We start from the raw sequence: 27,648 nt of genomic DNA, 5'->3' as shown, positions 1-27,648 counted from the left end.
GTTACCATCCTTTTTTTTCCCCTCTCTTGGCTTTGGGGGTCGGAGTCCCTATATAGTGGTGTCCTCGCGGGTTAGGTGGGTGAAAAGCCTTGAAACGGTAAGACTCGTCATATCCCGTCAGAACCGGGGTACGGTGGTGAACTCCTCGAGGTTGTCAGGCTGGCGCTTGTGTCAGGCGGCCAGGTCGTTGCCTGGGCCAGGTTGTCAGGTCGGCGCCTGTGTCAGTTGGCGGGTCGGTGTCTGGGACAGGTTGCCAGACGGGAGATCTTCCTGCGATGCGCCAAACTACTCTTCTGTACCGAGCTACCCTACAAGTGGTGAGCTGCCCGGGGGAGCTATGCCGAGCTGCTTGTGGCGAGCTTTGCCGAGCTGCCTGGCTCCTTGGTGGCGATCTCCTTGGAGAACTGCCTAGCTCCTTGGCCAGCTCTTTGGTGAGCTACCGAGCTCCTTGGTGAGCTACCGAGCTCGCGGGGTAAGCCGTTGTGGTTCATTGATGGGCATCTTATGGGCGGCTAGGTCGGCCAGGTCGGATCATGTGCCAGGCTAATCCGGCCAGGTCTCGCAGGCCGCGCCAGGTTGCGCGCAGGCCGCACCAGGTTGCGCAGGTCGCATTCGGGTCGCGCCAGGTTGGCCAGACCGGTGCCCGGGTATCCAACTTGGTAAGTTGTTGCTTGGGTGTTTGCCTAGTTGTCACGAGGTGCCACATGTTGCAATTTCATTGGAGGGCCAAATCTGCCCTCATCAGCAACGATGCCATGGTTTTATAAGCCAGCACACAGTGTGAGGTGGGTGGATACCACCGTGGGTTTCAACAAAGCCAACTTGTTTTTGGCGAATGCCACTGATTTGGTCAAAGATGCCTCTCTTAATGACTGGGGTGAGCTCAGGATTGCTTGTGATGTTGGGGAAAAGATCTGGATTTTGGATATCACTTTGCTTAGAGTTCAGGTTGCAGTGGATTGTGCAATAGTGATTAGTCCAAGGAAGCAATCACTGACATACAAGCAATGTGGAGTGGATGGCTTGAGCGTCTGAGATGAGGAAGCTCCCACTCTCCTTGTATCTCTCTATACCCATTTATGCTTTTCTAGGACATCCAAATTTTTATGGCTTCAGCTCCACTCTCCAAGCAAAGAATTTGGTTTGCTTTTGAGAGGGAAGAAAATGGGAGCAAAAGAAATGGGGTTACCCTTCTCCCACTGTATGAAAGAAACTTTGGGGATTTTGGGTCTTGTTTACTTTACATTGAAATGTGAATTGTTATTTAGATTGAAAATGGAAGGAAACTCAGAGTTAGCATTCAACAAAGAATGCAAATTCAGATGAGGAGCTCAGAGAGCTTCAGGGTATTTTGAAATTTTGAAAGAAATTGAAGGACAAAAGAGTCAGAAGTGCTTATTGTAGAAAAAGAGCACCAAATGCCCAATATGAAAAAGTTGGGTGCCAAATGCAAATAAGTGCTTATTCAAATAAGCATTTGTTTCAAGCACTTATTCAATAAGCACTCCCAAACATGGCCATAGTATCCTAGTGATGATCATATATTAATTTACAATCTTGTGGGTGCAGAATCTTGTGTACAGGGGGCTATGCCTTGTAATACTTTTGTTTCGTTTCCAGTATTGAAATACATTCCTCACCATTTTCGGAAAAAAATCTTATGGATTTTATCCAATGAACTGCATTGACCAAATGTTTTTTTTTTTGATAAGTAACAAGTAACTGATTTCATTAATATAAACAGAATATATGTACACATTAGGATCCCAAAGAGAGGTACCTCGTAAACCATTTGATTTGTTTACCTACCTCTCCACAATATAACAATTTTGTACAGAGCCCAATACAACTGCCCTTATTGACTCCTTTTTAGCTCTTGGAACCCAAAGTATTCTTATTATCATGTTCTTGTTAACCATTTGACCCCATATCAATTGGGATAAGGCTTGGATGATCATGATATTCCTGTACCCCATAGTTGTCAATGCAAAACCTAAGTTGGTGCACAAGTGATGCCTAGGTGACAAGGTGTTTTCTGGGTGATGTTTTCTTATAATTCTCTTTTTGCATACATGTTTGGCACCTTCTTGATCAAGGAAAAGTGCTAGGCAGGCACCTTTTAATATCTTATGTACTGTGTTGTACTTTATTCATGCTCTATGATACATATACTCATTTAGGGGGTGTTCGCCATTTAATATCTTATGTACTCTGCTTTGGTTCACTCACTTCGCTTGCTCCCGAAACACCCCCCCCCATTTGCTAATGTTGTTCATTCATTCATTTCAATAAAATATCTTCTTAAAAGGCAATGAAAGTTATAAAATCATTATTTTTTATGTGAGAAATAAGAATTTCAGACCCTAACATAGACTTGTTCAGGCTTGCCTTGAGGGGTGTTGTACAAAAGCAACTCATAGAATCAAGAATGCAATATGTTTTACATCAAATTAGCTACTTGAAGCAATGCAATTACGGAAAAAAAGAGGTTAGCATCTTAGAAGAAAAATTTCCTATCCATGGGAGGTAGAATAACCCTGATTATGTCCACATTGACAAATCTGTCTGTATACTTTTTTTGGTGTTTAAAATGCCCAAAGGAATATGTGGAATTTTGGAAAAGTTGATGAGAGACTTCTTATGGGAACCAGGAGAGGAGAAAAAGGATCATAGGGTCAGGTGGGATATAGTTACCAAAACAAAAAGTGATGGTGGGCTTGCTTTAGGCAATTTGCAAAAAAAGAATGAAGCTCTGCTGGGAAAATGGCTTTGGAGATTGACTTTGGAAAGGGATAAATTATGGGCTCAAGTTGTCTTAAGTATTCATGGGCAAGCGGCGGATGGCTGGGACTCTGGAGTTCAACTAGGGCTACGAGAGCTTCTCCTTGGAAATCAATTCATGCCATACTTCCTTCTTTTCTTCCTTTAATCAGGTATGATATGTGCTTTGGTAACTGAGTGAAATTTTGGGATCATGTTTGGGTGGGAAGCACTCCGTTGAAAGAACTTTTCCCTTCCTTGTATTCTTTATCTCGATTTACGGTCTCCACTGTTTTGACCACCTCTAATTCAACCATTGATTGGAATTTGGGTTTTAGAAGGGCCCTTAGAGAATCGGAACTGAACCTCATTGCTGACCTACTAAATATCCTTGAGGGGGTGGTTATTGACCCCCTTAGGAGGGATAGTAGGATTTGGGCTAATTCTCCTTCAGGTATCTTCTCTTGCTCCTCTTTCTTCAAGGAACTGGATCATTCCCCTCCTGTCTTTGGAATCCCTTTTCCAGTTTTGGAAGTCTGGGGTAGACCAATTCCTCCCAGAATTAGTGTTTTTTGTTGGGAAGCTTTCCTTGAAAAGTGTAACACTTGCGACTTACTTAAAAGAAAAAGGCCTAATTGGTGTTTATTCCCACATTGGTGCATCCTTTGTAAGAAGAATGGTGAGACTTGCTATCACTTATTGGTTTCTTGCCCATTTGTTTCAGAAATCTGGTGTTGGTTTTTCTCTCTTTTTGGTGGCAGGTGGACCCCTCCCCCAAATGTTCAAAGCATATTTCATTCTACTACTGTTAGGGGGCTGAAGAAGAGAGAGAAAATTCTGTAGAGGTGTGTAAGAGCAGCTGTATGTTGGACAGTTTGGGAGAAAAGGAATCAATGGACCTTTCATGGGAAAGAAAGAAATAAGGGTGTAATCATTGAACTGATTTTTATAAGGGTGATCCATTGGGTTAAAACTTTGCAAAGTTTTGAAAATTATTCAGAAGGAGACATCATCAGGAAGTGGAAAGAAGTGGCTTGGTCAGCTCCAAGAAAGAATGTATCCCACCCAGTTTGGTCCCCTCCAGTTTCAGGTTTCACTAAACTAAACTTTGATGGTAGTAGTGAAGGAAATCCAGGTCTGTCGGGTATAGGGGGAGCCTTCAAAGATGATGAAGGTCGAATTATTGCATTGTATTCTGGTTCTATTGGATGGGGGGACTCTCTTAGAGCTGAAATATTGGCTGTCTTGGAAGGGTTAAAAAGAGCGCAAGAGTTAAATATCAGAAAATTGATAGTGGAAGGTGACTCTAAGTTGGCTATAAATTGGTTGATGAAGGATACTTCTAGTCTGTGGAAGTTTTTGAATGAAGAAAAGAAAGTTAGATATCTTACCCAAAATATGGAAGTCAAGTTTCAATGGATAAAGAGGTGTGCCAACTCCTTGGTAGATTCATTGGCCAAACAAAGGGGTAAGAAGAGTTAATTTTTTCTGGGCAACATTGTAATCTGAATTGCTTTCTTGGGAGGGTTAAGAATTTTTACCCCTCCTTTTGTACCTTTCTATTATTATCTTTTAATAGAAGTCTCTGTTATTTATCAAAAAAAAAAAAAGAGATTGTGGGTTTTACATGCTTGAAAATGCTTTATATGTTTGATTTTATTTTTAAATTTTCATTTGAATACGCTTTACATGTTATGCTCATGTATTATAATTTTAGATAATAGGTTTTTTAAAACATTTATTTTAAAATTTAAGTTTATATTTTTTATTAACATTATGTTTATTATTTTTTGATTTTTTTGCATATTTTAAAATTTTTTGCATTTTTTTTGAATTTTCTGACTTATTTTGTAATTTTGCACCTTGCTTAGAAAGGCGTGCACCTCGCCTTGCGCCTTGCGTCTCAGGCGCAAATTGGCCCTTGTGCTTTTAAAATACTGAGCTTAGTACAACTGTTGGAGATTTCCAACACACCATAGTCACATGAGTTTACACCCAAAATAAATTAGGTCTATCAACTCCTTGTTTAGCTAGAACATCTGCCACCTCATTTGCAGTTCTTCTCACCCAACTGACACTAGAATTTATTTGCTTTGCTATGACATCAATTTCCATAGAAGTTTGTTGATACTTCCAAGCTGCTGATTTGACTTGCTTTGTCCAACGAATAACTAGTTGTGAATCTCCGTCAACTTCAGCTGTAGTGCTAGTCACATTCCTTGTGTGAGTGCCATTATTTCAGCCTTGACTGAGTCCCCTAAGCCAATTGGATCTGAAAACATCACTACCACCACTGCTTGGTGTTTTCTAATAATTCCCTCAATGCCTGCTCTTCCCGGATTGCCCATAGAGCTGCATCAAAGTTCAGCTTCAACTTATTTACAGCCAGGGGTTTCCTGTCCATTCTCACTTCTTCAATGCGTCTAACTTGTGCTACTCCAGACCAAGTTCTAACAATGTTATGACTGAAAAGTCTCTGAATAACTCCAATGTACAGCTCTAACTAAGATGGCTTCAGTTAGTTCCTCCTTAGACGGTTAGACCTGTTCTTTTCATTCACTAGTTTATTGTTTCTTTCTTCCCATATCATCCAATCATTGCTACTCTTACTGCCTTCCACATGATCTTTCCTTTCTTTTCCCTGAGCCTCAGGAAGTTGGGATTGAATATACTTTTTTTTTTTGATCAATAATTGGGATTGAATATACTTACCACTTCTTGTGGGGGGACCCATCTACAGCCAAAGAGAGAACAGAAAAAATCCCAAACACAAAATACGAAAGGACAGGAGATTAAATTCTCTTTACTGGAATATTCACCCCCAAGAATCAGAGTGAACTAAAAGGTTAAAGAAAGAGGCACAAGAGAGAAAACCACCAGAGGATGGAGTCCAAACTCTAACATCAAGAGTATTTTGGTACAAAAATACAGTTTCCAGTTTTGACATCAAAAGAATGAGGGAATCACATTCATTAATATTTGTTTATTGCATGGATTCAATGTGTTGTAATGTTTGTTTGCTGGATTCAATGTGCTATTGACTTGTTATTATGAACATTTATGGTTTTAAATATTCGACTGCTTTGCTGAATGGAATTAATAATACACAATATTGAAATTTATGTTTTGATTTAATAAAACCTTTACTTATCAAAAAGATATTGAAATTTATGATTAAAAGTGATATTGCCTTGTTAAATTTATGATGTAATGCGTCTATATGCAAAACTTATCATTATTAGCTTTCTTTACTAATTTTCAATTAAAAAATAAGAAACTAAATATATAGCACATATTAACATGGATTATTTCCAATAAATTGTGGATCTTATTTGTCAAAGAAACAACCAACCTATTGGTTCCTAGACGCCTGCCTAAGCACAGGTGACAAGGTGGAACCCTTCTGCTCTGTTTCTTATTGCTGCCTTGACAACTATTTCGTGGCCTCTGCTTTGTCATGGTGTTGTGATTGTGATAACATCTTAATGGTTTTATAAGTTGTTGTGGTTTTTTAATTTCTGCTTTGTGGTTTTAATTTACTGTAATGCATGTTCTAGTTGAACATATTTTAGCATGTTCATTATCTTTTCAGGTAATGTTTGCAGAGCCCATTGTTATTACTGGCTGTGAGTTCCTTGAACAGAATGCATCGTCGACCTCTTCAGCCATAACACTTGTTGGGTATGTCTTGTGGTCATAGTACCTGGTTCTTGATGATTTATTTCATTTTCAATTATTTTGCTTGCAATAGCCTTATAGTCTCTGGTTTTCAATTGTCTTTTCATTTTGAAGAATAAATAGAAACCGAATATTATTTTTTTAGTAAATTCGAAGATTGTATTTGGGCTGTTAGCAAATTGCCTATTTTTTTTTCAGCCTCTTTCTTTTTATTTAAATTATATTTATATCTTATCATAAAATGTCTGGTTTGTATTCTATGGATATTGGTAAATTAGTAGTATTGTTAGTATATTCTGACCATTGTGATGGTTGCAAGTGATTTCCTTTTTCCTTTGCAACATTGCTCTAAAAAGCACCTCCAGGCAAGGTGCTAAGGAAAATTTTTGAAGCATACAAAAGAGGCACTGACATGCTTGAGGTGTATGCCTCTAGTATAGAGGTGCTTATAAAGGCATACATCTCTGTTGTACTTTAGTAGGCATATGCTTTATATGCTCTTACCTTGTAAGCTAGTTTTTGATAACAAAATGTTATAAATATTATAAATAGTACTAGTTGCTTAATTTTACCATGTTTGCCATTACAAATTAACATAATACAGAGGAGGTCCAAACTTGTTTATTATAGTACTTACAATACAGTATTATAAATAGAAGTGGGGGCTCTATTTCTTTGATTGTTTGAATTACTTTGCATTCATTTGAATATGAGATGACACCAGTTGACACAGATACAGGAGTTGGCACATGCCCTGTATACGCCAGTTGACACAGATACAGGAGTTGACACTAAGAGTCTAACTTGGCAAGATGAGAACACATGGACTCATATACACATTTATAAAAAAAGTATATACTATTAAAGTAGTTCATATTTTTGAAATCTAACATTATGTACTTAGTAAAAAAGGGATCTAAAATGTTGCCTTTGTTACAAGTAACATTTGATACAAATATTTCATTCATCTTGTATATTAGCTGTTCATTTATGTCAAATAATCTAGGAGATGAAAAGGAAATGTTATGTAAAAGTACTTGGGTTAACAGGCATCAATTATTCTGCTTCTGGGCAAAAATGTAAATCTTGGCATTTGGGCTTGGTTGGAATTTTCCAACATTGTACTAAACTTTTATGGAGCAATTCTCTTGATTCAATGCTGGACTACTCAAATAACAAGTGCAGCTTGATTCAATGTTGCTAAAGAGAAGGCTGGTCTGCTCTAACCATTAAAGGAGACTCTGCAAACACAATAAGATTGCTAGGGGAGAAGGTGGGAGGCCCTTGGAGACCAGCTCATTACTTGGCTGAGGCCAGAGATATTCTGAACACCATGACTGTAAATTTAATCTGGATCTCCAGAGAATTAAATACTGCAGCTGATGGTTTAGCTAAATTGGGTACCTTTAGGGAAATAATGTACAGTGAAAGAAATCGGCCCCTGTAATAGCATGTACATCTCCTCATGTGCTTGTCTTCTTTTTTAATATAATCAGGTAACTTTTTCCAAATAAAAACATGAGACATTCTTTTGGGTTTTGAATGAGTAGTTTTTGGGTTTCTGACCTGATGTTGTCCTGTCTTTATTATATTACTGGTTTGAAGAGTTTGCTCATATTCTGGCAAATCTATGGTTGTTTGGTCTCACTTCGGTTTTTGTACCTACAGGGCCACTTCACCTCCATCATTTGCTTTGGAGGTTTTTGTTCAATGTGAAGGGGAAACCAGGTTTAGGCGTCTCTGCCAGCCTTTTCTATATTCTCCTTCTTCATCAAATGTTCTTGAAGTGGAGGTACTAAGATAAATTCTTGTTTGCCCTTCGTATTATTGTTTCCATTCTCTTATTAGTTGTGTTTTGTATTGAATGCCTTCTACAATTTTCTACCCTCTGTTGATAGCCTTAAGTCTCCTTGTTTTCTATTCTTTTCTATTAGTTTGACAGGTTGCCTTACTCCAATTACATGTAAAGTTTTTGAGTGTCCAAAAGTGTCTGATAGATCAAACTCTGGAATTCACGTGACAAGAGCATGGCCTTAAGTGCATGTTAAATTTCATTAATAATATAAGAATTTAGAAGTAAGAAATTGAAGGAAAATATAGAAGTTCAGAGTGTTGCAGTGTTGTCAAGGACTGTTTAGTGCTAACTTGGTGGTCCAGCTGGTTGTAGTACTGCTGAACCATTTAACCTAGTCAGCATGCCATGGGATTGGCTTTAATTTTCTTTTTTTTTTGCATTTTTAGTCATTTACATCATTAACAGTAATTCTCATTTATCACACTTATTTTTGTTTGTTAAATATGAAGAATATATAATATTATACAAATATGTGATTTTCCCATTTTTATGCATATTTATTTCTTTTTTCATGTCTTTGAAATTTGATTTATGATATCTTGGTATGACTTATTTGACCTGAATGGTTGAACCAATGACATGTCACCCGGAGGGAAAGGCAATTCCATTTTCGGATATTTTCTTTTAAAACATTGATGCAGATTACTATTAATGGTAAGAAAATGGGGTACAACTTTTATATTTGCATATGGTCCATGGATCTATAGGATATATGTTGTTCCAGTCTGGATAAGGTCCATGGAAGCAAACACACATCCAATTCATTTTGGATTCAGTCATTTTATCAATACAAACTCACTAAATATAGATACTGTTCAGGGTAGATTTCAGGTCAACCCACTTCATTCAATTCCCTGTATTTGGTAATTAATGGAGCAGTTGATAAAGAGAAGATTAAGGAGAGATTTAATAGATGGTATGACTTGGGAGATTAAAAATTGGAAACATTTTAATGGATACTCCATATTTCACTTTCTAATGTAATTGTGTGATAGGGTCTTGAGACACAATGGTGAGGAGAGAAAAACTGCTGACACAGAACTGGCCCTTTTTCTATATAATATAGATTTGGCTTTTTGACCGATTTCTTAGTCATGATATTAAGGTTTTAGTTCCAAGGATGGTAATTTGGATTGACAAGAAAGGGTAAAATGGTAACTTCAAAATGGATATTCTAGTATTTTTTTAATGAGTACATGGAATTTTCTAGTCTTCTTAAACATGGGTAATGTAAGTAATTTTAGTTTCTAGTAGTTATTTCCTTAAATGAAGTTTGTTGAGTCAGAGGTGAAGCTTAGAAAGTCGTTTTTTAAATCCCTGTATCTACTGATAAAAAAGTCCTGTATCAATTAATATCTTGGAAAGTGTAATCAATATTTAAGTTCAGCAACGAATTTGTGGTGTTTCCTGTGTAGTGTTTAACAACCAAAGAATGTATTAGACCTGGGTAAGTTTAGGCTTACTGTAATCCTAGATTTTGAATAGAGAGTGCAGATATATGGGTCTAGGAAGCCATTTGTAGTGGGTCTCAAACATAACATTTCTTAATTTATGAAAACTCATGCTTTCTTTTGTTTGTCCAAACATAATTGACTTTTCCTCAACTGTTCTACTTGCCTCTTTCTATTCATTCTTGTACAATTTGGTTTACCATCTTGGCTCATAGATCTTTGATTTGTGTGGTTACTCCCAAGGTTATCTTTTCTGTACCAATTAAAGAAATATGGAATGTTTCTTCTTTGTTCAAGCAAATATTTATTATTGTCTTTTAACTTTGATGGATTTTGATATTGGAATATCAAGTTTCCATAAAATCTCCAGAAAGAATGATTTCTTCTGGGGAATAGTAGTGGGGTTGGTCCAACTCTTGTGATTTTGTCTATCTGTTGTTGTGTCTTAACTTCATGGCATTTTAAGAGCAATACTCTAATTGGATGCAGGCTGTAGTGACAAACCATTTGGTTGTACGGGGCAGTTACCGCAGCCTTACCTTGGTCATATATGGCAACACAGCAGAGGATCTGGGACAGTTCAATATAGAATTTGATTTGGATAGTTCTTTAGCTAACCAGGTTTGTTTGCCATCTGAAGGAAAGCTTGAGGACCTTCCTCCTGCATTGCATTCAAACAAGCTATCATTTGAGGAGTCGATATTCTCCCTAAAATCATTATCTTTGCCAGTTGCCGAGTTAGACCTTTCTATCGAGATGAAACAGTTCATTCAACTTGTTCTTAAGATATTTGAATTGTCAGATTCTGGGGATGGTATAAATAAAGTTGTAAATACTGTTGTATCATCAGTTTCTTCATATGCCAGTAGTAGGAATGGTGCTGCAGTTTGTTGGAGTCAATACAAGAAAAGCAGCTCCGTACATCGCAAGGAAGAATCACACCGTGTTCTTATTGATGCTAAAAGTGATCTCCTTGAGGTTTATAAATTGCTTCAACATGAATCAGGGAATTTATCTGTTGAGGCATCTGGAGAGGGACTTGTTCTTGATTTTGCTGCTGATTTGGCAACTTCAGAACTGTTAAGTCAGGTGTTCAACAAACATTTGTGCATGAAAATGAAGTATGCAACTTTTGGGTTTCCAGTGCTTTCTCAGGTGATTTGTATTCTAGCTGGTAAAAAGCAAAATGTAAAGAGAAATCAGTTGTCATGTATAATAGTTTGTGTTGTATTTCTGACCTCTGATCTTGTTTTGCAGAAAAAGAACATGATTGTACTACTGGCTGTAGTTTTTCTCTTGTGCTCCACTAGGGAGAGTTGCTTTCACTTTGTGAATGGTGGAGGAATGGAGCAGCTTGTACATATTTTCTTCCATGAGATGCCGAAATCTACAGCTCTTCAATTGATGCTGCTTGGAGTTATTGAGCAAGCTACTCGACATGCCATTGGGTGTGAAGGCTTTTTGGGTTGGTGGCCTCGTGAGGATGAGAATGTGCCAACTGGTAGTAGTGAAGGCTATAATCAAATATTGAAGTTGTTACTCCAGAAGCAGAGGCATGATGTTGCTTCTCTTGCAACTTATATACTTCACCGCTTGCATTCATATGAAATTGTGTCCAGATATGAGGTACATTCTTATAAGATATAGGGGAAGCTGCACTTATATTTTTAGCTTCTGTAGAAGGGGGAATTCAGTCTCATTGTTTTTTCTGGCAGGCTGCAATACTTAATGTACTGGGTGGTCTAACTGCTGTTGGTAGGGTTTCTGAAATTACTTTGGACAAGCTTATCAGTGCCAAATCTCAGCTTAAAAAACTCTTGGTTAGTTGAAAGCATCCATCATTTAGCTGCTCTTTAACGAACGTAGTTGTTATTTGTGTCAATTGCATGGCTTATTAATTTGTATATGTCAATGAGTATGATGCAGAAGTTGTTAAATTCATGGGGGCCAATTGAAGACCCTTCACCAATGGCTAGTGTTAGCAGATCATTGATTCTTGGCCAAGCAGAAGGATTGTTATCTTACAAAGCAACAATTGGCTTCATTGCATCGTCTAAATGCTGCTTTTCAAATTGGGATATTGATCCACACTTACTATCACTGCTGAAGGTATATGTTCCTTTTAGCTATGCATCATTCTTGGTAATTTACAACTCTGTTTTCTTCAGCATATGTTTGCTATCCAAGCTTGTTGTATTTAAACAAGTAACATTTAAAGGAACTTTACTAGAAGAGACCTGTTTGATGCACAGACTGGTGTTGAAAAAGATGCTCATGTTATATTTAGTTTCTTAACTGAATTGGTTTTGGGCGAGCTTAAATAGACCCATATTTATTTATTTTTATTTTTAAAAATTCAAAAAAAATTCTAAAAGGGTTGGGAAGCAATATGAGGTGTCTGACGTGGACAACTGCATTTTTGAATATAGTATAGATGATAGCGTGATCAAATTGTTGACAAGTTGGCCAAACTGAGGGCCATAATGCCTACTACATCTTCAACAATTTAGTTGATAGTTGATACTCTTCTTCCACACATCTTCTTTTCTAAGTTTTCTATGACTGGGTTCCAAAATCTATTCTCCTTAAGGTTTGCACCTGGGGGAAGACCTAAATGGGTTAAAGGCCAAGAGGTGGTAGAACACTCTATACAGGCTGCCACAAACACAACCACCCTCTCCTCCAAATTGATTCCTGCAATGCGGCTCTTTCCAAAGTTGATTTTCAGATTCGGAATCAATTCAAACTTTTTTATCAACTCCTTTTAACTTACTTGCCTATGTGGTATCCCCCCCCCCCCCCCCCAAACATAAAAGAAACAGAGAAATGGCATAGTAGAGAACTAATTCTTAATTGAATTTATTCGTATCGCCTGAATCATAAAGATTCAGTGATCAAATCTTAGGATTTGAAGGGACTGAATGTATCATGAATTCTGTGGGTTTTGATCCAAAGGAACATTAGGGGCCATTACTTGGTGTAGTGGTAAAATCTCGGGTGTTAAACATGAGAACATTGGTTCAAGTATGAGAGCAGCCACTTTGTGCAAAAAATGCCAAAGGTTAGGATTGTATTCAGTCTACTCCTCCTATGACCCCAGATAGCTGGGATCAACATTGGGTAATGGCCTTTTATTTTATCTTTGATGTTAGTTTTGATTTGACCACATTACTGAATTTACTGTTATTTCTGGTGTTTTTCCATTCAGAGACATATGCACACACACACACACACACACACACACACTCATACTTGTGTTGTGTATACATTTTTTACCTCAAAAGTTGTGTGAAAACAGGAAAGGGGTTTTCTTCCTTTATCGGCTGCTTTGTTGTCTTCTACTATTTTGCGTTCAGAGAAAGGACATATTATGGATGCCTTTGTGAAAATCACATCGTTGTTTGAGCGTATAATTCTTTCTCTTCTTTTTTGTCGTTCAGGTATTGTTAACCTCTGCTCAGTATTATGATTTTTTTTTAACGTTGACTTGTCTTCATGATAATCATTCTACTCTTTCTTTCTTTTCAGGCCTGATTTTCCTACTGCTTCAACCTGAAGTTGCTGCTGCTGTAACTCTTTCTCTTCAGGGTGCTGAAGATGTGAATAAGGAAGATTGTGTTCCTTTACGGTATGCATCAGTTTTGATATCCAAGGGATTCTTGTGTCGCCCACAGGTGGTTGGAATGATTACTGAACTGCACATGCGAGTGGTTAGTTCTGTGACTTCTGTCATCTTGTTTCTGAAGATTGTCATTTTCTTCTTTTAATTTATATATTCCTGACTATGTTGATAATAAATATCTGAAGTCTTCTCATTCTTGGATCCAGGTGAATGCAATAGACCGCTTGCTTTCATTGTCTCCTTGCTCTGAAGAATTTCTGTGGGTTCTGTGGGAGTTATGTGGTCTGTCCAGGTGGAACTGTCATTTCAGTTATTTTCTCATGTATTTGAGTTTTTATGTTGTGTGAATTATTTTCACAAACTTTGGTAACATGATTGCCAGGTCTGATTGTGGACGCCAGGCTTTGTTGGCTCTAGGACAGTTTCCAGAGGTACTCCCATTGTTGCAGCCACAGGGACTGCACATAACTGTTTTACCAAACAGCTATCATTAACATTCAAGAACCTTGAAGTTTCTTTCAAGAAACAATTGAACAATGTTCTGAAAATCGTAGTTCTATTGTAAATTGTAGACAAAGTTGAATTGAAGAGAATTATGAATCCCATTGTAAATTGAAAACTTATTTCTTTTTTATACTTGTCAAAAAATTAAGAAGGTTTTAATAAAAATCTAAATCTATATAGGAAAATGATTTTACCCTACTTTTTTATAATTAACAGAACATTTTTTTTTGATGTTTTTTAAACTGGAGATTGTATTAGATATAAATAGATTATATAGAACCAGTTAGTGGGGAAACCCCACCTAATGCCATACAAGAACCAATCTTAACTATACCTAAATTACAACTTTTCCACCTTAGTTCAGGAATGCTGACGTTTTAGCCCTGAACAAACTATCCACCCACTTTCTTGTATAGCAAACTTATCAGCCAATACATTAGCTGATCTTTGTACCCATTGTATGAGATAACCATAACTCTCCAATCAGCTGATCTCCTTAATTTCTTTCTACTGCCACTTTCCCCTGCTTATATCAGCCAACGAACTAATTACCACCTTCATCTCCAACTGCCTGTACTTCAGTTCTAACCGAGTTCCCATTACCGATAAGACATGAGAAAACTGCCACCAATGAGCCATTTCCATCTCTAAAAACCCCTCACTCCTGATTGACTAGGATTACCAAGGGTACACCCATCAAAATTTAATTTCAAGTTTTCCCCTTGTGGTGGTTCCCATTGTACTCCTTTTGAGATCATATAACATCTTTATGTTCTAAATCCCAATGATGTTTCTAGACTTTTAATCTGCTTTTGTTTCATTTAACCATCCCGTACTTCCTCTTTCACAATTTACTAGTTATCTTTTTCTTGTTTTATTGATTATTTAATCTCTCTTCTCTGTCCAGTCTATTTTTGCTTGGTAAACCTAAGCTAAGTGTCAAACTAACAAGTTGAGAGTTTGCGGCTTCAATCTGGTTTGATTGGACCCATTACATCCATTTCAATTAGCTGCTGTTTGGGTGGGTTTAACATCAATCCTGTTACAATTGGGACTCAAAATACAGACTCAAACCTTGTGTATTGGGGTCTGATTGGTTGATCTGTTGGATTGACTGGACAATCGACGGTTATACTTTTAACTAACCTCAACAATCCCTTTTATAAAGCTTCCTTAGTGATTTTCTTTGATCTATGTTCATGAAATCTATAAGAACTGCTATTAATTAAATTAAGCATTTGACTATTTGACCTTTCTTGACTCTTTGGCCCATGGGTTTCCATGCTTTAGTAGACATTTTCTTCGGTACATTTCTGGCTTTCATAGAATGAGATTGCAGAACATCAAACTCATTTTATTTCAGGCTTTTCTGGGTCATAATCTACATTAACAATTAATATCTTATTGAAGGCAACTTGATCATTTGTAGAATGATAATGCTTTAGTCTTCAGATCATCTAAGACTTGGGTTGATACATTTTGGTGTCCAAACTGGGAGGGTGGCATATTGAGGGTGACACTAGAATTATGTTTTACAGGTAGTTTCTCTGTTGCTTGAAGCACTGCACTCAGTGAAAGAATTGGAGCCAGTGACCCCAACTAGTGGTAGGCCTAACTATTCTTTCTTCTACCCATTAAATATTTGTACTTTCTGCTTGTTCAGCTGTGCATGATGATTGATACTCATTTACTTGAAATCCTGGACAGGTTCCTCACCACTTAATCTTGCTATCTTTCACTCAGCAGCTGAGCTATTTGAGGTCATTGTTACCGATTCAACTTCCTCTTCTCTCTGTTCCTGGATTGAACATGCTGTGGAGCTTCATAAGGCTCTGCATTCATCTTCCCCAGGGTCCAACAGGAAGGATGCTCCAACAAGGCTGTTGGAATGGATTGATGCTGGTGTTGTTTATCAGAAAAATGGGGCTATTGGTCTTCTACGGTATGCTGCTGTTTTAGCTTCTGGAGGAGATGCACACATAACTTCAACAAGTGTCCTAGTCTCAGATTCTATGGATGTCGAAAATGTTGTTGGAGATACCAGTGGTTCTGACATTCAGATTATAGAGAATATGCTTGGGAAACTTATTTCTGATAAGAGCTTTGAAGGAGTTAGTCTTCGTGACAGTTCTGTAGCACAGCTGACAACTGCATTTAGAATTTTAGCATTCATTTCAGAAAATCCGGTATAAATTATGTTCTTTACCACTGTGTGATTTTAATATATTAGTACACATTCAGGGCTAAATATTGTTTCTATTGGTGAAGGCTGTTGCTGGTGCTCTTTATGAAGAAGGTGCAGTTACTCTAATATATGTCATTCTTGTGAACTGTAAGTTCATGCTCGAGAGGTCATCCAACACTTATGGTAAGTTGGATAGCACTCATTGATTTCTCATGTGGTTTTACTATACATTGGCAGTATATCAAATGGCATGGTTTTCCTTGTAATTGAAGGCAGTGAACTGGGATATATGTGCCTATTTATTTTCTTTTCTTTTTTTTTTGCTCCAAGGGAATGAGTATCCCATCCCCCAAACCCATAAACCCCCCAATCCAGGTGCAGGCGGGATTCAATCCCAAGTCTCTGCTACAACCAGCAGGAGACCTAATAGTTACATGTGCCTATTTATTTTCTTGAGATTTGAGTAATATAATCTTAAAATTTTATAGCCCTTTACTATTCTATCTAGTTGAAACTCTGCCAAATTGGGATTTAAGAAAACAAATAAGAAAGCTCATTTCATTGATAAAAAAAAAGGAAAAGAAATCTCCTTGGGATGCTAGTTAAGCTTTATCTGTTACTGATGAAAAAACAAAAATGAAAGCTGTAGAGCTATGGGAGCAGAAACAACTTATCTATTGTAGAGATTTTATGGAGTCCTGTTATTGTCATGAATGTGCAATTGGTACCGCTAACCACCTTGATCTGCATTGAGATAGATAGAGTAGTTTGGGGGCTCTCCTCTTGAATTGGAGACTGGCAGATATATCCCAGTGTGACCTATTTTGTTAACTTGGTTTGATAATCCATAACAAGGGAGAGATTCAGAAGGGTGTTGCCTATGGAATTACAGTAAAGAATGCAACTCATGCCAAAAGGAGAATCTGATAGAACTGTTATAAGGGCAGCAATACTGTCTGGAGCAGATGTTGGACAACCAAGAACCAATATATCCAAAAAATGAGTGTAGTAGAAATACAGTTGTTGAGATGGATGAGCAGGAAAGCTAGAAAGGATTAGATCAGAAAGGGACATATCTGCAGGAACTTAGACGTAGCCCCAAGTCCAATAGTTGATAGAATGAGTGAAAGACTAAAAAGGATTGGATCAGAAATGGACATATCTATAGGAACTTGGAAGTAGCTTCAATGCAATAAGTGATAGAATAAGTGAAAGTAGACTAAGGTAGTATGCAATGAGGATCATCTACAGAACTAGTGAGAAGAAGTGATCTATTGCAAGTTGAAGGGACTGGAAGAGCTTAGGGCAGGGCAAAGGGCATAGATTTTAAGTAGTGAGAAATTATTTAAGAGTCCATAATTTAACAATCGTCATGGAAGATGGAGTGAGCTAAATATCTAAGAGTGAATAAATCAGAGGCCTGGATCTCCTGAAAGCAAAAACTGTGTGTATGACATCCAGCTGCATATCGGGAATATCTCCTTTACCCTCCAAAAAAATCATGGGGAGATATTCCCAATGTGTGGCTGGTTGCTTGTACTTTCAGGGTGCATGCAGAGTTTTTACTCTGAGGAGATCCTGTCACACAAATCGGTAGGAGACAGAAATTGAGATTTGGGTGAACTAAAGAAGGAGATGGCAATATAAATCTTTTTTTTTTTTTTGGGATCAATCTGGCAACGTAAATCTTTTGTTTTCTAGCTACCAGTAGATAAAGGAAAATTTCATTTTGAGGCTTATAAACAGTGGGGTTTAGACAAGGGATTCTTGAGATTGAAGACATTTTAGTTTCCTATTTCTTTAATTTTTATAACCCATCTTGGAGAAGATGACCCATCATTAATCACTGCAATAGAATATTGTCCTTAAAAATGGTGAATTTTGATCGAAAAAAGTTATTCATGGAGGAAGTGAGAACAGTGGTTTTTGGGATGAGAAATCAAAAGTGCCAAGGCCAGATGGTTTTTAGTGATATTTTTATCAAGAATGTTGGGACATTGTTAAGTGGTGATATCATGAATGTTTTCGGGAAATTCCATTGATTATGAAAAATTAACAAAGAAGTGTGAATATGATGTTCATTTCGCTTATCCCCAAAACACGGGTTCCACTTCTCCAACTTAGTTCAGACTGATTAGACATATCGGTTTTTATAAAATAATCTTAAAAAGTATTATTTTGTGGAAGACATTTTGAAATAGATTTTAGTAGCCAATAAAGTGATCGAGGAAGTAAAGCTAGCAGAAAGGAAAGCTTCGTGTACAGACCATGATGGGTTTGGGAATAGCATGGATTGAAGGGATGATAAGTTGTGCAATTTCAACACATTTCTCCATCATTGTCTGTGTTTCTGCTAGAGGTTTATTTTGTGCTACTAGAGGGTTTGGAGCCTTGGACAAGGATATCCCTTATCATCTGCTGTTTATTCTTGTGGCAGAAATCCTTGGCAGATTGTTGCAGAGATCTGACAAAAAAAGGAGATGTTTGGGGGTTTTAGAGTTGGGTGTGAAAAGCCACGTTGCTTTTACGGTTTGCAGATGACACAATTATTTTGGTTAATTGAGGGGAGGGGAATATTTATGATGTTTGAGGAGTATTATGGCAGTTGTCAAGAAAGTTTGTGGCCCAAGGACAAATCTATCATAGTGAAAAAGGCTCCTTCACTCTCTGGTCTCTCCCTGATTTGAGACACCGATTGTTTTTTCCTTCAAGACACCCCATCCCAGATAAAGAGCTTTTTTCACATAGAAAAAACGACTGGTGTCTCGAATCAGGGAGAGACCAGAGAGTGAAGGACAATAATATAGCACTTCTTGGAAAGTAAATGTGGGCATTTTCAAAGAAAACCCAATCACTTTGATATTCAGTGTTAGAAAAAAAAAGGGTTTCACAACCTCCTCCTAGGGACAAAGCCTTTTATTGGGAACTGGGGAGATGCTTTAGAGAATAAAATTCAACCGGTACTTGTCACTTCATGTGTGCATCTTTTGCTTCAATGATGGTGGGAATGCAAACCATTTATTGTTATCTCGTTCCGTTAACATCTAAGGTATAGCCTCATTTCTCCTTGCTATTTGGCTCCCACTGGACTGCGTCATTTCTCCTTGCTACATTTTGAGATTCCAAGGAAGTATAATATGGGATTAAGCAGGTGGTTCTATAATGCTGGTACGGTGTTTTGGGTATGAGGAAGGAGAGCAGTTCGGATCTGAGTTCTAGTGATTCCTTTGCATGCTTGGAGCTTAAGTATGTTCAGTGATTTAAAAGGCGTACCTAGGCACACTTGCAAGGCACATTTTAGGGTATGCGCCTTGCCTAGGTCCTAGGCACAACCCTTTCAAAAGGCACATGCCTGGTGTGCCTAGGCATGTGCCTGATGCGCCTTGTGCCTCAGCCCAGGTATGCACCTTTTAAAATTTTTCTCTTTTTAAATTCTTCTTGAAAGGCAAGTAAAGTTATAAAATCACTATTATTTATGTGAGAATTAAGAATTTAAGACCCTAACATGGACTTGTTTGGGCTTGCCTCGAGGGGCATGGTACAAAGGTGGCGTGTAGAATCAGGAATGCTATATGTTTTACATCACATTAGCTACTTGAAGTAATGCAATTGAGGAAAAAGAAGAGATTGTGGGTTTTACATGCTTGAAAATGCTTTATATGTTTGATTTTATTTTTAAATTTTCATTTGAATACGCTTTACATGTTATGTTTATGTATTTTCATTTTAGATAATAGTTTTTTAAAACATTTAGTTTAAAAAGTTTGTATTTTTATTAATATTATGTTTAATATATATATTTTATTTTATTTTTTGCATTTTCTGACATTTTTTGATTTATTAGCATTTTTTTTGTATTTTTGCACCTTGCTTCAAAAAGGCGCATGCCTCACCTTGTGCCTCGGGCACAAGTTGGCCCTTGCACTTCTTTCTGCGCCTTGTGCTTTTAAAATATTGGGTATGTTTATGGAGGTTGGGAACAGATGTGGAAAATTTATAAAACTTGATGATAGAAACATAACTTGGGTGACGGTGGATTTGGCGAGGATTTTGGTGGAGGTGAATGCATTGGAGGGTATACTTTCAATGATGAAACTTCTTATGCAGGTTGTATGAAGAAATTTCAATAGTTAGAGGGAAGATGGAAGTTGGGATAGTGAAGAGAGTTGAATTTGTTAAAGAAATTGGGGAGATTTTGAGAGTGGGAACTGACAAGTCACTCTTGATTTTAAGAGGAGTTTTGATTGGGGACCACCAACCACCTTACAAAGTTAAAGTCAAAGGGGTCAAGTTTTGGTAATCGATTGAGTCAGTTGGTGGTCTTAAGAGGACTCCAAAAAGAAATGAGAGGTTGGGGATTTTTAGTAGGGAAAGGGATGTGGGCAAGGATAAATGGGGAAAGGAAGATGATTGGAGTTGGGTGATAACTAGATACGACAACACTGGTTAGAGGAAATGTGGTTTGAAGAATGATGAAAGTGTGATCTAAAGGGGACTAACAAAAGTAGGTTTGGATACAATCTGTCCAGGGAGCAAGTTTGCCTGATCCAGGTTAGGAGGTTTGATATTGATGTTGAAGTTATGTCTGTTGGATGTTTAGAGGGGAAAGGAGAGGGGGTTGAGGCTGTTTTGGAGAATAGGGTGGAGACAATGGAGGTGAGTAAAAAACCCCTGTGAAGGTTGAGGAAGAGGGCCCGTTGATGAAGGAGATGATGGTGTCGAACTTGACGGCAGCTGCTGTCTGTTGAATCCAAGATGGTGCTTCAAAAGTTGAGGCTGTTGCATCTGATAGCTGCAAGGATCTTCTCATTACCAAAGACACTGATGTGATGGTGGGCAACGGATGTGGACAAGGATGTTTCTGTTGCTACCCTAGTTGTCTTGAAGAAGCCTAGACTTTCAAGCAGAACTCATATTGTGCATTTCACCATTCTTTTTTTTTTGTGATTAAGGAAGTCCTAATTGGGGCAGGTCCTACCAGCAAATACAAAAGAATTTATAAAAGAAAAGGTGCAGAATTCAAAGCTTCGAACCAAGAAGACCTTGCAGGGTGAACATTGAACCTTGAGAACTTGTAGGGACAAAGGATCAGTTGTTGGTCTTATTAGAAGGAAAGACAGAAACTCTTGTTGCTTCAGAGGTGAAGGAGGAGGGTGGTTTTCAAGAAAAGGATAGAGTTGATAAGATATATATATATATATTTTTCTTTCGTTTTTTTTTTACTGAAGGGGAAGGAGGAGTTGGAAAAGATTGTTGATAGGGATGTTGAGGTTGACAAGCTGTTAGGTTTATCATTTTTGGGTGAAGGTTTTGGCTGAAGAGCATTTGTAGAATTTGAGAAGAGAAATATGGAAATGAGGTGAAAGTGAACAGTAATTGGAGAAGGAGAGGCATGGAAAGAGGATGGCAAAGGGCAAGAGGAAGAGTTTGATGGGGAAGACTAACAGTGGTGATGTTGGTACTTTGGTGGAGAAGTTTCATGTCCCTTCCATTTTGTGCTTTTCTTTTTCTTTGTTATGTAGTTGGATGTTGTTTTCATTAAGTGGAGGTGTTACCTTAGCACCTATTGAAGTTTGCAATTAGCCTGTTTTTTATTTTAATGAATCTTTTTATTTTTACTATAAAAAATATGTTTGATCTATTTTCTTTGGAGCTGATTCTCTCAACCACAAAGAGGGGAAAATTATATGGCCTGCACTGGAGAAGCAACATTAAATGAAATGATGTTAAACAACAAGGTGTTTTGATGGACTCTAGCCTACACTAGGTTGGTCATGCACCAAGAAGACAGCGTAATATAGAAGCTTGGGAAGGGATGTAGCTAGAGTAAAAGCTAAACTTTGATGGATGTGGTCTTGGTAATCTGGTTCCTTGGAAATTGGAGCTGTCTTTAGAATTCAGGAGTCAGGACGGAGAAACTTTGCTCCACAGTAGTGGGATGGTGGGTAAAGGCTTAAAGACATGGATTTTGCAAGGGATTTAAGTGTGGTCTGTTATCAGGGCAGACAGGATTTTTCATTGAAGGGAATGGTGAGGTTGTAATAGGCTGGTTATTGTCAAGAGAAGATGGATCTTAGACCCTCAGACATCTGATAAGGGAAGCATGGGTTTTGGCAACTTGTATGAACTGCTTGGGAAAGCGTTAATCAGAAGGGAATTGGTGTGGGGTTTACCTGGTCCTGGGAGGGATTTGTTCCTTCATGGATCATTTTGTTAGTGATAATACTCTTGAAGTGCACTGAAAGGGGCCTACTTTTTATCTTTTTGTTTCTGCATCATTGTAAAGACTCAGGAAAGAAGTGCTTTTAATGAACTTTTACTTTTCTGTTGCTGATAAAAAAGAAATGTTTCCCATTGTTTAGTGTAAATACATGGATTACTCTATTTTATTTGCTGGCTGAGGGAAGAGATCTCTTGTCCATAGTTGCACCTTCACTCTATTATAGGTGTGAGTTCCCTGGCTTCCAGCTTGAGGACTTTGTTCAGGTCAGAAGAAAGGTCATCAAGCTCATTGGATAGAGAGGGGTCTAGTGGGGATGAATTGTATGGAGTCTTGATCAGGGTGGTGGTAGTTAGGATGGCTTGTGCATATGAGTACTACTTTTGGGTCTCTTGCCTGATCTTAGCCTACCAAATTATATCTATTCCTACCTTTTTCCCTTTTAATAAAATTCACATTGATCTATTATCGAAAGAAATTGTCAATAATACTGTGTGCTGGTTGCAGAACTTGTGGTACTTCATTGATAGAACTTCATTGTAGTGTTTTAGTTGCAGAGCTTGTCCTTCGTTCATGTTAAATATGGGGCAAAATGATTCACATGTACTGACACCTATATACTGTCATATGGTGCAGAGTTCGGCAAATTTTCATTTTTCTTGTTGATGTTCTTTTGCTTTCAACTCTGGTGACTTTTTAACCTTGAATTTGATTATTTGATACAGATTACCTCGTTGATGAGGGTGCAGAATGCAATTCAACGTCGGATTTGCTTTTGGAACGCAGTCGCGAGCAGAGCCTTATTGATCTTATGATACCTTCTCTTGTTCTTTTGATTGCACTTCTGCAAAAGTTGCAGGTATGTGGTGCCAATTTTCTACTCAGAAATTCCCTCAGCAGGGTTTTATGTGCTTATGTTCTGTTTCTTTTGTGCATTTTATAATTTCTTCTTTAATCATTTAGAGTAGCAGTAGCAGTGGCAGTAACTTCTGGATGTTATTTTTCTTAATTTAGTGATATTTGTTTATAAGTTTTGTGTAATTGTTTAATATTTCCTTCTCAATTTAGATTCTCCTTTAAAGCAACTTTTCTGTTGCATAGTAGGTACATGATTTATCCATTGCATCGTGTTGCATGTATACAACCTGGTTGAATGATTTCTGTAGATTTTGGAATTGGTCTAGTTTCAAACAAGAGGTGCTGTTTCAGGATGATGGGTGGCCAACTGTAACTCTGAAAAAAGGTTGTTGATGATTAACATAGAGAGGATAGTGGAACTTAACAATAGTTTAGGCAATCAATTGCATTACTGAAAACTTCTAGACAATTGATTTTTCTTGTTGCAACTGTAGAAAGCCGTTCATATAGTTCTTTTGTTTTCAAATGGGTTAGCTATGATGTTGTATTTTGAGTGAGAATAAGAATATCTGAGGATATTTTCTGTGTAGTGTATGTGCTCCCTCTACCAAAGGTTTTGCTCTTTTTATATTGGGGGATGTAGTGGAAGAAGGATCATACAAAAATTAAAAGGGAAGGAAAAGTACAATAATTATCTCTCCCCGGAGTGTAATTTGTATTATTTGTAAATTTTGTTTATTAATGAATAGTTTCTGTTGTGGATAAAAAAGTACAATAATTATCCACAAGATTTTCATATAAATGTATATTTGTTTTTTATGTTGAAGACATTTCAATTCTCCAAGATGGTGAAACTTGTGGGAAATTCAGCATGAAAATTTGAAAATGCAAATAGGATTCAATGATTGGATGATTGGCTTACTATTTTGATATGATTCACTAAGTCACTATAATTCAAAAGAAAAAAAAGAAGGCACACATCTACAAAAGAGCATTCTCAATCTGATCAGAACTTATAGTAATAAAAATGACAAAAGTGGAAAGTGTGTGATGAAGGTAAGATCACTAGAAAGTGTGTAATGAAGAAGAAGAAGAAAAAATAAAAAAAGATAAAACAGGCCCATAACAAAGGCCCACTATCTACTGACACAAGTCATAAACATAACCATTTGGCCCATTATCTCCACCGAAATTGCACACCATGATTACAAGCTGAGGGCAATAAGCATTCTAGAGTATCTTAGAGACATACTTATCTTGAATTAAGGTGGTTTTGACATGGAGATTAAGTTTAGGTATTGGAAGCTAATGGAAAATTTTCGTCATAACTGTTCTATGGTTCATTGGGATATGGTCTCCCCTTAGAGTTTGAGGGTAGATGATATTGGTGATGCAGGTGCAAATGAGCAATTATTTGTAGGCCTGTCAATGATACCTGAAAACCCGTGGCCCAATCCGATAATCTCGGATTCGGATGGGGCATATGCTAGATCGGATTGGATTCGGGTCGTGAAGTAGAATCCGATTAAAAATTTGATTGAATTTTGATGCACCCACCTGATCCGATAAAAGTCCAAATCCGATATATATTAATAATATATATGGTATATTATGTTACTATTTATACATTAGTGTAATAAATGGTATCTTGTAGGGGTAAATGAGGAAATCTGTTCCTCAAACCCCCAGCCTGCCTGCCCTTACCTAATACAAGATCTTACACCTAGGGTTTTTTCATTCTTCTTTTTGTCTCTCAAACCCATTGTTCTCTCCTCTTTCACTCTCTACAAGTCTGCAACTCTAAACCAGTGTGAGGTGCAACAAAACCACAAAGGAGATGGCCAGATGATGGACAAGGGACAACAGTGTGACGAGATGGTGAGACAAGATCTGGTTTCGCTTCAATGGCTCCCGTCCCTTTTCTGATTTCATTCTTTGGATCTGGTTGAGGCATTGAGCTGCGACAGTGAGACAAGATGAGAGATGCGACACCAACGACAGACTGAACAGTGAAGGCATTTCCAGTTCAGTTCTTCCAAACGAACGACAGACCACCCATTGAATCTTCTTATTTTCTCAACCAAACCAAAACGGAAATTTCCTTAATTCTCATTTTTTTTCTTTTATTTTGATTGATAATTTTTTTTTTTACTTATTTTGTTTTAATTGGTTTCTTTGTTGATTTATTAATTTCTTGCTGCTGTAACTTTTGTTCTTGTTCTGTGCACATCAGAGTCAGATGAAATCCGAAATTTGAAAAATTTGATTATGTTCGAATTCATGCACTATACACGGATCCGATCGGATTCCGAATTGGAGTCGGATGTAGTTAATATCTTATTGAATTGAACTTGGGTTTATATGAATTCTATCAGAGTCCGGTCCGATTACAGGCCTAATTATTTGAAATCATTAGTTATTATTGGCTTCAATCTTACTCGGAAAGATAATTGCCTGAAGTGTGCAACTCAACTTGTGTTGTAACAGCCAATAGGTTGGGCAGATGGCTGGCCCTTGCCCCATGGACCTGGAATTGAGCCTTAAGTCTGCCAAAGACAAAGCACCTTTGTTTCATGGCCTGCCCTGGTCTTGTTCAGTAGTGTGAGGTCTTGCTTAGTCCACTGTTTGTGCACACACATGAAACAAGAGAAAAAGTATCAGAGTCATTAACGTAGGTTTTTTTTTCTTTTGATCAGTAAAAAGAGATTCTATTAATTTCAAGTTCAAGTATTACAATTAGGTAGGGGTTTTCTCCACCCGAAAGACAACTTTATCATTTATAATTTTGCCCAAAACTTTGTTGCCTAGCTGTCCCTTATTTAGCCATGACATCTGCCATTCCATTTGCTGATTTTCTCACCCATTTAAAGTACTCTTTCAGCTTGCTTTTTATGCTTTTTATTTCCTGAAACGTGTGTGTATAGATCTATGGGATTTGGGAGCTACATCTTGTCAGACACCTGTGAGTCCCCTTCCACCTCCAAGTTGTGGAATCCAAATTGTTTAGCAAATTTTAAACCATGGAGTAATCCACACAGCTTTGCTGTCAATGTCAGTGCATTACCACCATCTTCTAAGGGTCCTGAAAACAATGTTAACACCTTTCTTTCTGTGTCTCGGAAGACCCCTCCCAGTCCAGGCACAACCTGATTACCAATATAACTCCCCATGAAGGTTGAGTTCAACAAAATTGGTTGCTGGGGGTGTCCAGTTCATATTTACTCTTTCCTTGGCCTGAGCTGATAGTGCCACTTCCTTCAAAGTTCTCAAAATGTCATCCACTGAGAAGCCTTGGAAATCCTCCAGGGTCTTCACCCAATGTTGCACTTTGATTTTAACTGTATCAAAGATCTCCATCTCTGTTCTACTCTTTTCACTAAACATCCTCCCTTTCCTTTCTTCCCATGCATAACATGGCAACTCTTACTGCTTTCCACATAATTCTTCCCCTGTTCTTTGGTTATCTCAAGAAGTTTGGATCAGAGAGACCCACCAGATCCTGAGGAGTTCACCTGCACCCAAAGAACAGGATAAAAAGTATGGGAGATGGTTTCACTATTGTTTTTGCACAAAAATCACATGTGAGGGGATATGCACTTATTTGGCCTTCTTTTTTGCAGCATGTCATGTATTAATCTTTCCAAAGAAAGTTTCACAGGGTGGAATCCATGAATGTAGTTTTTCATCCATCCTTTCATATAAATTTTAGAAATCCTTGTCAGTGAGATACCATCGAATACTGCATATAGAATTCGTGGATTGGTTGTTTGATGCTTCTTTCACCATTCAATTCTACCTGCATTTTACCAAAGCTGAAGTTCTATGTGTTATCAAGTGGTAGTGCTAATATTGTCTTTTGAGGCAATTCAGGATTTATCTTTTCTATTTTCAGCACTGGAGGTGCTTTCAGAGATTCAGGAACTTTTTTTTTTTGTCTTCTCTTGTCTATGTGGATCAGCTAACTTTAACATTGTTCAGGTCCTTGCTCTCGTTTTGGTAAAACACTTCTCGTTCATTGGATTTTGACCTTTATGATGTTAATGATGGAGACTGTTTTTCTTTCTCATAGATCAGATGTGCTTGGGAGTCATGGGCTCATAGAAATGTTAAAACCTTGGTAGTGGCCAGGGCTTTGGTTATAGGTTGAATATCTCATTCCATTTGGTACCAGTATTGCACAATTCATTGATCAAAAAGATTTTCTCATGTTTATGTAATAAGATTTTCTCATGTTTATCAATTCATTGATAAAAAAGGATGGAGTGATGCACAAGAAGCCAGCATTTTTATTTTACAAAGATGGTGTTGATCCTTTTTACTTGTTATCTCTGGTTTCTTGCCATCTTCATTTGCATTTCCTGTCGGCTGAGATACTACAGAGATAATAAGTAATGGCGTTCATCCTTTTTACAATACATATTCTAAACTTTGAAGGATCTTTGATATATTAAGGGCTTCTTTCAGTGTTAAAATTTTTCTTTTCCTTTCTTTTTTATTTTTTGAGGGAAGGAACTC

General features: G+C 37.5%; 1 protein-coding gene across 1 annotated transcript in view; it reads left to right on the top strand.

Annotated features, from left to right (window-relative positions):
* Positions 1-27,648, top strand: part of EMB2016 (mRNA methyltransferase EMB2016) — a 44,973-nt gene that overhangs the window by 4,633 nt on the left and 12,692 nt on the right. Inside the window, exons 2-15 of the mRNA XM_088952543.1 lie at positions 6,353-6,441; positions 8,107-8,230; positions 10,234-10,899; positions 11,002-11,370; positions 11,460-11,564; positions 11,671-11,853; positions 13,043-13,184; positions 13,273-13,454; positions 13,573-13,658; positions 13,749-13,797; positions 15,409-15,475; positions 15,578-16,056; positions 16,139-16,238; positions 23,001-23,134. Coding sequence (XP_088808669.1) covers positions 6,353-6,441; positions 8,107-8,230; positions 10,234-10,899; positions 11,002-11,370; positions 11,460-11,564; positions 11,671-11,853; positions 13,043-13,184; positions 13,273-13,454; positions 13,573-13,658; positions 13,749-13,797; positions 15,409-15,475; positions 15,578-16,056; positions 16,139-16,238; positions 23,001-23,134 — 2,775 coding nt within the window. The remainder of the gene's footprint in view (positions 1-6,352; positions 6,442-8,106; positions 8,231-10,233; positions 10,900-11,001; positions 11,371-11,459; positions 11,565-11,670; positions 11,854-13,042; positions 13,185-13,272; positions 13,455-13,572; positions 13,659-13,748; positions 13,798-15,408; positions 15,476-15,577; positions 16,057-16,138; positions 16,239-23,000; positions 23,135-27,648) is intronic.

Source organism: Nelumbo lutea, chromosome 6 (assembly GCF_056320005.1).
Source record: "Nelumbo lutea isolate HS-2025 chromosome 6, American lotus-T2T, whole genome shotgun sequence".
NCBI classification, from domain to species: Eukaryota; Viridiplantae; Streptophyta; class Magnoliopsida; order Proteales; family Nelumbonaceae; genus Nelumbo; species Nelumbo lutea.
The sequence above is the reverse complement of the archived record's forward strand: the minus strand, read 5'-3'. Positions and strand labels throughout refer to the sequence as shown.